Genomic DNA, 13,469 nt, shown 5'->3' with positions numbered 1-13,469 from the left:
TTTGTGAAACTGCTCTTTTGCACCCTTTCCTTTCCACGATTTTTTATTGTGGGACACAGTCTAGCCAGTTTGCTGGGAGCCCTGAGAACAACATATACTCCGTGCTCGCACCCACTTCATCAAACTCTGCCACATTTTATGGATGTAGGGCATGGCTACAACTGTTTTCATTGGCCTTTTTTCTCGCGTGTTGGTGGCACCTAACCTCTTCAACTTCTTTAACACGGTACTGCCTCCTGCCACAAGCAAGCTGTCCGGGTAACCCGAAGTGAGTAGGGGTCTCACTTTATTCCAGAAATGGCAATCCATTTTATGCGAACATGATTTGCTGCGTGAGGAATCAAGGCAGGAATTAGCTTTCTGTGGGAATTTTTATTATCTTGGTGTGAGAAGGGTCAAAGGGTAACAAGCCCTTGTTTGACTGCGGTGAAAACTCCCAGCAAACGTGGTCAACTTGAATAAAATCAATGTCAAGATCTAAAAACTGCAAAGCATCTCTGGCTTGTTGTTCATGGGTGATTGATAATGAACTTGTGCATTGTTTACAATAATCCAAAATGTTGTTTACTTCTGAAGTGGGTGAACAGTTATCGTCTATGTTCAACACCACTAGGAAGTCGTCGACATATCTGTTGACATTAACTACAGGTTGTCCCACGAGCTCATGTTGTAGCTTCCGGTCAAGTTTTGCTAAGAATATTTCACAAAGCACAGGGGGCACACAGGACCCAATGCATATGCCTTACCTTTGGACAACTGTGAAATCATCAAATTTCACCAAGGTCACACACAGGTAGCACTGAAGTAGCTCCATGAAATTTTCTACATTATTAAAGCATTGTTTTGAAGGTTTACTACCCTGAAAGAATCAATGTCCTCCTGTATACCTAGAAACAGTTCTTTGTGCGGGACAGAATGAAACAATTCTTCAACATCAACCCAAAATTCGTAATCAGCACCACACATGCCTGGCAACAGGTCTCCCGCTAATGCGTTGGAATACTTCAGCTTGAAGGAGTCATCAGGAGCCAATAGGTTCAGTTGTCATTGCAGGTAGGAGCTGACGAGATGCTGCCACCATCTCCTTTCCATAACAATGGCTCATAGGGGACACACAACCTTATGGGTCTTGGCCGAAAAGACTAGAACGTCACTTTTGCAAGACTTCACGGTTTTCGAAAGACTTTCCAGTCCCACTTCCGATAAGAGCCGATAAGAGCTTTAAACCATTCAGTGAGACATCTTGGAAGGTGTCTCACTGAACGGTTTGAAGTTCTTTTTAATCTATAGCTGTTCTGTTTGTTTTTTTAAGGGTTTGGGTAGGACAGCAAATCTACCATCCTTATCACAGTGTAAGAGAACCAAACCCAAGTTGTTGACGCACTCCGCTGTCTTGCATAGAACCATTCGAGTGCGAAGCTCGCTACGTGGCGCACGACTTAAAGCCTCGACTGCTGCTGAGAGGCAACTGTCTGTCTTCACCGGGCGTCAAGTCAGCCAACTTCTGAGCTATGGCCAAGAGCTCCTGCCTGGGTACTGAGGCTGGTAAACTATACTTGGGACCTTTCATCAGCAATCTTTTCACGAACTACACTTTGGAACCCCTTACGAACACTGTTTCTACCTGTCCTGACTGTTTGCCTCCGCTTATTACTAAATGAGCGAGACAACTAGACCAAATGGACTCAGTGGCCGGTTTTACTGACCTTTGCTGTTTCACCAGCAGCGCATGACCATAGTGGCCTTGGCCTTGCGATTCAAAAAAAAGTTTACCCTCAGCCAGTCTTTCAGGATACGTACCTGTTTCTAAGACTTTGCTTCGAGTATTTTTCAAATCCTTTTCCAATGGCCCTCGAATGGACAGATGCCGCCTAACAGCATGAACACAGCTGGGGGACACAAGCGTTTCCAAAGTGCTTCCTTTCCTTTACCTTGTGCACTCATATATTTCCACATTATCCCTCTAGTTATTTTTGTGAGAAACTGCATGCCTAAGCATATTCTTATGAAATAGCAAGAGGAAACTTTCTTTAACTTTCTTTTGGCTAGGTTAAAGTGCTGGTGGGGTGGTGTGTTTCGTAGCTGTCTTATCAAGCATGTGGCAATGCAGAGGCCAAGTTTTATTTAAATACTTGATTCAGTGCAAGCATAGTGTTGCCAACAGCACTTTACACATGAAAGGCAAAGATGCTATTACCTGAGCTTCTTCTCCTGTTTCAGCTTTCGTGCAAAATCAACTGATGTGGTGGACAAGGGTGTACTCCTTTTGAAACCGGAGTTCCAAATTTGCCCCATAGGCATTAGAATATAAGAATGTTTGAAATATAAAATGCTAGTAATCTTCGACATTCAGTTTTTAGATCTTCTGCCTAAATTTCAGGCCCAAAACAGCATTGAGCCCCACGATGACGCAACCATCATTTTCTTGAGCCAATACATTTGTGACTGTGGCAGAGCTTGGTCGGCCGTTTCTTAGCAATACAAAAATGTGATGGGGTGAATCATATTTAAAATTTGAAGGGGTCACTGCCTAGCGGACATTGACTTATGATTTCAAGAAGATTGAGTAGTAAAATGCAGATACAAATCGAATCGAAATAGCAAACACTATTTGAAAAATATTCAAGATTTCCAATATTAACACACCAGTAATATATATATATATATGTAACTATGGTGGAACCTGAACTTGGCAAGGTTCAACGCTAGAACCTTATCTAGTGAGGGAAGTCTAGCTGTACTATTCGAGGAGCTAGAGGGTGTTAAATGGGATATAATAGGGCTCAGTGAGGTTAGGAGGACAGATGAGGCCGATATGGTGCTACAGAATGGGCACGTCCTTTGCTATAGGGGTTTGGCTGACAGAAGAGAACTGGGAGTGGGGTTTCTAATTCACAGAAACATAGCTGGCAACATAGAGGAATACTATAGCATTAATGAAAAGGTGGTAGGTATCGTAATTAAACTGAATAAGAGATACAAGATGAAGGTGGTACAGGCCTATGCGCCTACATCCAGCTATGATACCGCTTCAGTTGAAAGCTTCTATGAAGATGTGGAATCAGCAATGAGTAAGGTAAAAACACAGTATACAATACTGATTGGAGACTTTAATGCAAAGGTAGGGAAGAAGCAGGCTGGAGACCAGGCAGTAGGAGATTATGGCATCGGTACTAGAAACGCCAGAGGAGAGCTACTAGTAGAATTCGCAGAACGCAATAATTTACGGATTTTAAATACCTTCTACCGAAAACCAGGAAACCGCAAGTGGACATGGAGGAGCCCTAATGGCGAAAATAAGAACGAAATAGACTTTATAATGACTGCACACCCAGGAATCGTGCAGGATGTGGAAGTGGTTGGCAAGGTACGATGCAGTGACCATAGAATGGTACGGTCTCAAATTCGCCTAGACTTGAGAAAGGAACGACAGAAACTGATACGCAAGAAGCCGATCAATGAGCTAGCACTGAGAGGGAAAGTACAGGAATTCAGAGTCTCGCTTCGGAACAGGTACTCGGCTCTTAGTGAGGAAACCAACCTTAGCATAGATAGAATGAATAATAATCTGACGAGTATCATTACGGAGTGTGCAGTGGAAGTTGGAGGCAGGGTAGTTAGACAGGACACTGGCAAGCTTTCCCAGAAAACGAAGAATCTCATTAAGAAGTGCCAAATCATGAAAGTCTCAAGTACAACAGACAAAATAGAACTGGCAGAGCTTTCGAAGTTGATTAATAGGCGTAAGGTATCCGATGTAAGAAGGTATAACATGGAGAGAATTGAACACGCTCTGAAAAACGGAGGAAGCGTCAAAGCAGTGAAGAGGAAACTTGGGATAGGCAAAAATCGGATGTATGCACTACGGGACAAAGAGGGCAAAATAACTACCAATATGGATAAAATAGTTAAAATAGCGGAGGAGTTTTACAGAGATCTGTACAGTAGCAGGCACAACCATGACTTTAATACCATAAAAACTAGCAGTAACCCAGATGACACCCCACCAGTAATGATAGAAGAAGTCAGAAAAGCTTTGGAGAGCATGCAAAGAGGCAAAGCTGCTGGTGAGGATCAGGTAACATCAGATCTGCTGAAAGATGGAGGACAGATTGTGTTAGAAAAACTAGCCACCCTGTTTACGAGGTGTCTCCTTACGGGAAGAGTACCAGTCTTGGAAGAACGCTAACATCATCTTAATACATAAGAAAAGAGATGACAAGACAAGGACTTGAAGAACTACAGGCCGATTAGCTTGCTCTCTGTAGTATACAAGCTATATACAAAGGTAATTCCTAACAGAATAAAGAAAACATTAGAATTCAATCAACCAAAGGAACAAGCAGGATTTCGAACAGCTACTCAACAATCGACCACATTCATACTATCAATCAGACAATAAAGAAATGCTCAGAATATAACCAACCACTATATATAGCCTTCATAGATTACGAGAAGGCGTTTGATTCAGTAGAAGTATCAGCCGTCATACAGACACTGCGGAATCAGGGCGTCGATGAAGTATATATAAACATACTGGAAGAAATCTACAGGGGATCAACTGCTACCGTAGTGCTTCATAAAGAAAGCAACAGACAACCAATCAAGAAGGGTGTAAGGCAGGGGGACACAATCTCCCCAATGCTATTTACCGCGTGCTTACACGAGGTTTTCAGAAGCCTAGAATGGGAACAGTTAGGGATAAGAGTTAATGGAGAGCACCTTAGTAACCTGCGCTTCGCCGATGACATTGCATTGCTGAGTAACTCAGGGGACGAATTGCAACTCATGATTACAGAGTTAGACAAGGAGAGCAGAAAGGTGGGTCTTAAAATGAATCTGCAGAAAACGAAACTAATGTACAACAACCTCGGAAAAGAGCAGCACTTTGAGATAGGTAATAGTGCACTTCAAGTTGTAAAAGACTATGTCTACTTAGGGCAGGTAATAACCGCGGAGCCGAACCACGAGATTGAAGTAACTAGAAGAATAAGAATGGGGTGGAGCACATTTGGCAAACACTCTCAAATTATGACAGGAAGATTGCCACTATCCCTCAAGAGGAAGTTATATAACAGCTGTATCTTGCCGGTACTTAGCTACGGAGCAGAAACCTGGAGACTTACAAAGAGGGTTCAGCTTAAATTGAGGACGACGCAGCGAGCAATGGAAAGAAAAATGGTAGGTGTAACCTTAAGAGACAAGAAGAGAGCAGAGTGGATTAGGGAACAAACCGGGGTTAAGGATATCATAGCTGAAATCAAGAAGAAGAAATGGACATGGGTCGGGCATGTAGCGTGTAGACAGGATAACCGCTGGTCGTTAAGGGTAACTAACTCGATTCCCAGAGAAGGCAAGCGGGTTAGGGGGAGACAGAAGGTTAGGTGGGCAGATGAGATTAAGAAGTTTGTGGGTATAAATTGGCAGCAGCAAGCACAGGACCGGGTTAACTGGCGGAACATGGGAGAGGCCTTTGTCCTGCAGTGGACGTAGTCAGGCTGATGATGATGATGATAGTGGCAGCTACAATGATTGAGTGTGTCATGAGCTTTCTTTGTCTCAAAACGCATACTTTTCAACATACTTTGATGCTTTCTTTGTACAGGACACCTGACTGGCCAAGCCAACTGCAAAGGGCTCCTTATCAGCCCAGGTCAGTCTGTGCTGCTGTTTACTTTGGGCATTCTAAATACTCGCAGTACTGAAAGTGCCAACAGGCTGACTTCATTGTGCCATTGAGGCACGCATGAATGGCATACTTCTAAATGTTCCTGAGGGTAGTACAGTCAGTTTGTTACCTGAGGGTACTACAGTCAGTTTCTATCAATGGCAAGTTGTTGTTTTTTTCCTGCGTCCTTATTTCTTTTCCACTTATGTCACTCATTCCCACAATCACGTTATCACTGATTGGCACAGTCATTCACGCAACATCTAATGTGCCCTATGTAGGTCTTCCCACATGATAGCAGAATTTCGTTTACCTATGTTGAATTTTCCCTGTTCAGTCTACTAGAAAAAGATGATGAGCTTTCCGTCAGCATACCAGCGATAACGTTAACTCTATTGACCAAGAAAACAAGAAGCCATTTATACGTTCTTGGCTCATATGAATGCTAGTAAACATCTGTCTGATTTTTAGTCCACATCGGCTGTTCAGTTGGCCACATATCTTACAACTTATTGACTGTTATTGTACTATACGAAAATGCCTTGCTATTTAAACTATATTTCTTTCTTAAGTAAAGTGTTGTGTGCTTTCAAATCATCAGGAAATCAGTGTTCTGAGTGGCAATAGTGTGAATCACAGTGTTATTCTGTGACACATCCTGCTACTAATCAGGTTTGTGAGCAGTGCTAGTTCTCTTGAACAAAAAACTTCAGAAGATCGCGTGTTAGTGAATATCCTCTTATCATCTTTATGCAAGCAGATAAGTAGATCATAAAAAGTTATTCCAGTTTCAAGTTCCCAGTGTAATCTTATAATATGTTATAAAAATAAAAATACCACTAGCAGTCTTGTCTGTTTGTTCGACACGTGTCGGGTGATCTGGTATAGGGGTAATGGTAACGCACTTTGTGCAAGGACAGGGGTACTTCCACAATCACGCGAATGATTCATATTGACCTTTTTGTAATTACATGCCAACCCGCTAGCTCGATGACTAGTAGAGCAGCAGCAGCTATTAATTTCAGAAGTGTCAAACAAAAACCATGGACAGCGCAGTGTGTAACGAGCTATCATGTTGAGCAGCGAAAAAAATTCTCGTTCAGTTATTTTGGATTGAAACTAATATCTTAAAGGGTCAAGCTTAAAAGAAACAGGCTTCGGCTGTTCTTTCACACCTCTTGAACAAGCTCGCCTATTTGTACAGTAGACCGTGGTGATCACATTTTTCGATTAAAACAGCATTGCAGGCCGCACAGATCTTTCATTTCAAAAAACAATTTCTATGCTTCACCAATCCTCCCTGTATGCACAGTGATGCAAAAATGCCCATGGGCAACTTGATGAACCACTGAGCTCGTCGATTGATCTTTCGTTCTACAAAATAGTACCTTGGAGCAATACTTTTTTTGCAGACTAGTTGGTCCATACTTGAAAAATTGACTTGCTGTGCAAACTTGAAGGAAAACGAGAAGAGAGACGGGAAAGAGTGCAGGCCACCAGCTGTTTATTGTCGTTTCAGGAAGGCAATATATACACGCTACGCTGCACTTTCACGATGCGCACAAAACCAGAGATGTTGCAAACAAAGCCATCACAAAACAAATAAAATGTGATAACTGTCACAATGACAAATGTGAAAAATGGTAAATGACAAAAGTGACACCCAAAACAATCTAAACTGCATATTCACGAAGTTTACACTCTTATTTTATCTATTACTTATCTTTTCAATCTCTTTATTGCACCAAGCATCAACAAAGGCGTGAACATATGAAAACATACTCTAAAGACTTTTTTAAAACTTTAAAAATAGTGCTTATCATTGAACAAAACAATAAAACATTTTTATAGTCTCCCTAAGCAGCACCAATTTAGCAAACGCGATGAAGCAGTACACCGAGAAAGTAAAAAAAGAAAACATTATAGAACATTACATAGCGTCGCATGGGAAATAAAACAGGGAAAACGACTGCGCACTCTTAAAAAGATCAGCGAAACAAAAGAAGAGGAATGAAAAAGAACACATTGCAATTTGCTACCCACAACATCAAACATGACCTTGTATTCCTGAAAGGCCATTTCCCTCTCCGAAAGTGAAACCAAAGGCATGCTTATGCACTTGTCATTAAATTGCCTGATAAAGTACGCTTCGATAACCTCCCTTTCGGTCTTTTCACGTGCCTTAGCCATGACTGACACATTCTCAAATCGGGGCGTGCATTCACATGTCCTACAGTGGAAATTTAAATGACCATCATTTTTTCTTTTTACGGCCAGACTGTACTCACGCAATTGTTCGTTGAGGCATCGCCCCGGCTGCCCTATGTACACCCTCCCACACGACAAAGGGATCAGATACACAAGATCAAATACACATCTAATAAACACGTTTGCATGATTTCTTGTGCATTCTGCCTTCTTCTGTTTAGTCATTAACGAACAGATCTGACCTGACTTTGTAGGCGCTGAAAACACTACAACAATGCCGTGCCTATTAGCCACCTTTTTTACATTGTAAGAAACACCATGTTGTAAGTACGGCATAACTTTAAATAGGCCTCCTCTTCCTTTCTTCGACATTTGGACCCTCGCCCTTGAATTCTTTAAGAAGGCTTTCGCAAGCACTAGCTATAATTTGTGTCGGGTACCGAGCCGCGCCCAGATGAACTACCTGATTCTTGAAGCTTTCAAACATCAAATGTGGGCAGGACTTATCAAGGGTCGCCGCACAAGCTGACAACACAATGCCCCTCTTAATCAACTTCGAGTGCACGCTTTCAAAAGGCAACAAGCCTTTCTTAGATCACGTATTGTATTTAAAGCAGATGTGCTCCTTGGCAAACCTCAGCTGTAGGTTCACAAACTGAATTTCATTATCGACCAACATTTCATGGGTGAACTTCAGGCCACTGGAGTGTCTGTTGAAAACCTCAAGGACAGCTTTCACAACACTCTGTACACGTTCACATGGTACCTTCCCAAACACAATCAGATAGTTGTCCACATAGCTGAAGGTGCGAACGACACCAAAATGGGACAGCTCATCCTTCAAGTGCTGGTCGAAAGCTGCCAAGAATATGTCACTGATGACAGGTGCAACCGGGGAACCGATGCAAATTCCAGCTTTTTGGACGTAGGTACCTTTCTGGTGGCTGATTGCAGTAGACTCAAGGTAGAATTTCAAAAGTTACAACCAGTTACCCCTGGTTCCTCGCGCACAGTACTGCCGATTGCTGTTCATGTGACGAGGTGACGCCGTAAACTTGGCGCCCTCTCAAAACACCCACAACACCTCCTTTTGTTTGAAGCAGCTCTCTTGCACGTCACAGATCGAGCCTACTTGGTACTTGAACTGTTCGCCCACTTCTTGACGTCACCACTGGTTGTAGAGGCTGCAGATGTTTGCTGGCTTGTCTCATGAGACCTCCACCAGCTGTGCTCAGGATGTATGAGCGAGGCGTGGGAACCGGCCCGATGGCAGTCCCTGTTGTTGGAGTACCTAACAGAATGCGGACAGCTGTATGCGGTTGAATGGGATCTCTTGCCAAGGTCCTGTGTTTCTGGTTATACTGTTGGCCCTGTTTGGCCTTGTAAGCTGTGTTTAGTTTTCACTGAGGCTTCAGCCTCTGTGGTGCCATGTTGGCTCGTAGGTGCCTTCCCATGAGGAGTTCCGCTGGTGTAAATCCATTTTTCCCTGGAGTGTCTCTGTGAGCCAGAAGAGCCTTGTAGATGTTTGGCGATATCATGATCAACTGTTTAGCGGTCTGAACCATTCTTTCTGCTGTGCCGTTAATCCGAGGGAAGTAGGGGCTGCTGGTTATGTGACTTGATCTCCAGTGATTGACGAACGCCTTGAACTTTGTCGTAGCGAACGGAGGGCCATTGTCCGATCGTATGATAGCTAGTGCCCCAAACCACATGAATGGCACAGTATTTGTGTTATTTTCTCTGTGGTGGTACGCTTCAAGTTGTCGAGTTCAATGAAGCGAGAGTAATCGTCCACTACTACGAGATGGTTAACGCCATCCACGCTGAAGAGATTGATTCCTATCGCTTTCCAGGAATGTTTGGGAAGTGAGTTGTGTATCATGGGCTAAGCGTGTGGTTTGTGGTGTTGTTGGCAGACAGGGCATCTTGACACATAACTTTGGACATGCTGTTTGATGCCTGGCCACCATACAGATTGAGTGGCTCGAGCCCTACATTTCCCAACATCCTGACGACCAGCCTGCATGCGTTCTAGCACATCATCTTGCATGCTTGGTGAAATGACAATGCAAATGTCCTTAAGTAAAAGGCCATCTACTTGTATCAGTTCATGGGCGAATTCTGAATACCTCTGCATGTTCGAAGGTAATGCCACTTCTTTGGGCCATGACGGAATGCAGTAGTCCCTGACTCTTGCTAGAACGCGATCGTGCTCTTGAGCTGTCTTTATATTTGCAAGCATATCGTGGGAAGCAGGCAGAAGTTCCATAGTGAGAATTTCGTGTTCTCTGATGGACTTGCTGAGGCTCCTTGGACTGCTGTTGCCGGTTTCCTTCTGTGGTTTCCTTGAGAGCAAGTCGGCTGTATGCATTTGCTTGCCTTGGTTGTTGGTAATGGTGTAATCGAACTCGAAAAGCCTCATACGGAACTGTTGCAGGCGAGGACTAAGTTCGTCCAGGTGGCTTGATGACAACAATGGCACCAGTGGCTTGGGATCAATTTCCACATAAAACTGGAGACCAAGCAGATAGGAGCGGAAATGCTCGCAGGCTCATGCTACTGCCTGTGCTTCTTTGTCTGCTTATATCGCGTCTCCATGTTGGAGAGGGTCCTTGAGGCATAGGCAACTGGAAGTCTCCGACCATCTGTCTCTTGAGGAGGAACTGCTCTGAGACCGTACGACGATGCGTTCGTTGCCACAGTGTGATGACTACAGGGGTCATAGTGAGTGAGCACTGGAGTTGCAGTCAAAGCTTTCTTGACGGCGTTGAAGCTTACTTGCTGACGTCTCGTAATGGTCTTGTGAGCTGCAACAGCACCGGAAGACCTAGTGGTTGACCATTCCCAAGAAGGACCTCACTTCTGTTACATCGGTCGGCTCTGCTAGGTGATGCAGTGCGTTGACATTTTTAGGGTCGGTGACACGATGTGTCCCAGAAACCTCACTGACTGCTGGTGTAGCACACATTTTTCTGCATTCAAGGTCATGCCAGCTTCTTGCAGGTGCTGCAGTACTTTGTGCAGTCTTGTGTCATGTTCTTCCTTTGAGGAGCCGAACAGTGTAATGTCGTCCTGTAGAAACGCTTGGCCCTCGAGGCCTCCTAGAACTCCTAGCATTTCTCTCTAGAAAAACTCAGGTGCTGTCAAAATTCCGAAGGGCGATCGGGGAAACTGAAACTGGCTGAATGGCATCAGAAAAGTAGTGTACTTCTGGGATTCTAGTGCTAGTGGAGCTTGCCAATAACCAGCTCTTGCATCGAGCTTGCTGAACCATGCAGCTCTGGCCACTCTAGCCAAACATTCGTCGACGGTGGGCATTATAACTCGTTCCCGCAGGATGTTCTTGTTCAACCCTCCAAAATCGACGCAAGTTCGAAGCTCACCTCTTCTCTTTTTGGCAATTACCATAGGTGCGCAGCACTCTGCGGCCTCGTCGACCTTTCTGATGACGCCAAGTTTTTCCATTCTCTCTAACTCATGCTTGACGCTAGGCAGTATGGGCAGTGGTACTCGCTGTGGATACGTAATAGCACTGGCTTGGCATCGGGAAGTATTGTTATCCTGTATGCAGTCTTAAGAAGGCCCGGGCCTGTTGTCAAGTTGGGGTGTTGGCAGAGAATGTTAGCTGGGTCCCTGACCTTGCCTGTTGGCACTGCGACCTCGAGGAGGCTTGGAAGGATATCCGATGTTTTGATTACTACTCGCCAATCATGTAGACATATTCCTGGCACACACGGCCATTCCAGCACAGGCTTCCCCTAAACAGTCCTACTGTTACGATTTTGGTCCGACCGTGTCCCAGCAGTTTCTTGGCCTCCTTCAGAATGCCCAATAATTGTTCGTTTTATAGACTTGTAGGTATAACGGTTACATCTGCACCGGTGTCTACTTTAAACTTCATTCATCATCATCATCATCAGCCTGACTTCGTCCACTGCAGGACAAAGGCCTCTCCCATGTTCCACCAGTTAACCCGATCCTGTGCTTGCTGCTGCCAATTTACTCCCGCAAACTCCTTAATCTCATCTGCCCACCTAACCTTCTGTCTCCCCCTAACCCGCTTGCCTTCTCTGGGAATCCAGTTAGTTACCCTTAATGACCAGCGGTTATCCTGTCTACGTGCTACATTCCCGGCCCATGTCCATTTCTTCTTCTTGATTTCAGCTATGATATCCTTAACCCCGGTTTGTTCCCTAATCCACTCTGCTCTCTTCTTGTCTCTTAAGGTTACACCTACCATTTTTCTTTCCATTGCTCGCTGCGTCGTCCTCAATTTAAGCTGAACCCTCTTTGTAAGTCTCCAGGTTTCTGCTCCGTAGCTAAGCACCGGCAAGATACAGCTGTTATATAACTTCCTCTTGAGGGATAGTGGCAATCTTCCTGTCATAATTTGAGAGTGTTTGCCAAATGTGCTCCACCCCATTCTTATTCTTCTAGTTACTTCAATCTCGTGGTTCGGCTCCGCGGTTATTACCTGCCCTAAGTAGACATAGTCTTTTACAACTTGAAGTGCACTATTACCTATCTCAAAGCGCTGCTCTTTTGCGAGGTTGTTGTACATTACTTTCGTTTTCTGCAGATTAATTTTAAGACCTACTTTTCTGCTCTCCTTGTCTAACTCCGTAATCATGAGTTGCAATTCGTACCCTGAGTTACTCAGCAATCCAATGTCATCGGCGAAGCGCAGGTTACTAAGGTGCTCTCCATTAACTCTTATCCCTAACTGTTCCCATTCTAGGCTTCTGAAAACCTCGTGTAAGCACGCGGTAAATACCATTGGGGAAATGGTGTCTCCCTGCCTTACACCCTTCTTGATTGGTATTCTGTTGCTTTTTTTATGAAGCACTATGGTAGCAGTTGATCCCCTGTAGATTTCTTCCAGGATGTTTATATATACTTCATCTACGGCCTGATTCCGCAGTGTCTGCATGACGACTGATATTTCTACTGAATCAAACGCCTTTTCGTAATCTATGAAGGCTATGTATAGTGGTTGGTTATATTCTGAGCATTTCTCTATTACCTGATTGATAATATAAATGTGGTCGATTGTTGAGTAGCTGTTCGAAATCCTGCTTGTTTCTTTGGTTGATTGAATTCTAATGTTTTCTTTACTGTGTTAGAAATTACCTTTGTAAATAGCTTGTATACTGCAGAGAGCAAGCTGATCGGCATGTAATTCTTCAAGTCCTTGTCATCTCCTTTCTTATGTATTCAGATGATGTTAGCGTTCTTCCAAGACTCTGGTACTCTTCCCATCAGGAGACACCTCGTAAACAGGGTGGCTAGTTTTTCTAACACAATCTGTCCTCCATCTTTCAGCATGTCTGATGTTACCTGATCTTCACCAGCAGCTTTGCCTCTTTGCATGCTCCCCAAAGCTTTTCTGACTTCTATCATTACTGGTGGGGTGTCATCTGGGTTACTGCTAGTTCTTATAGTATTAAAGTCGTGGTTGTCCCGGCTACTGTACAGATCTCTGTAAAACTCCTCCACTATTTTAACTATCCTATCCATATTGGTAGTTTTTTGTCCCTTCTTTGTCCCTTAGTGCATACATCCGATTTTTGCCTATCCCAAGTTTCTTCTTCAC

At 43.9% G+C, this 13,469-nt stretch overlaps 1 protein-coding gene across 1 annotated transcript in view; it reads left to right on the top strand.

The window, feature by feature from the left end:
- Positions 1-13,469, top strand: part of pyd (zonula occludens-like protein polychaetoid) — a gene marked incomplete at its 5' end in the record, with an annotated part of 754,603 nt that overhangs the window by 715,423 nt on the left and 25,711 nt on the right. The window contains one exon of the mRNA XM_075893243.1: positions 5,606-5,653. Within this exon, the coding sequence (XP_075749358.1) occupies positions 5,606-5,653 (48 nt within the window). The remainder of the gene's footprint in view (positions 1-5,605; positions 5,654-13,469) is intronic.

This window comes from Rhipicephalus microplus, chromosome 4 (assembly GCF_043290135.1).
Source record: "Rhipicephalus microplus isolate Deutch F79 chromosome 4, USDA_Rmic, whole genome shotgun sequence".
NCBI lineage: Eukaryota > Metazoa > Arthropoda > Arachnida > Ixodida > Ixodidae > Rhipicephalus > Rhipicephalus microplus.
Note: the sequence above shows the minus strand (reverse complement) of the source record. Positions and strands in the feature narration are given on the sequence as shown.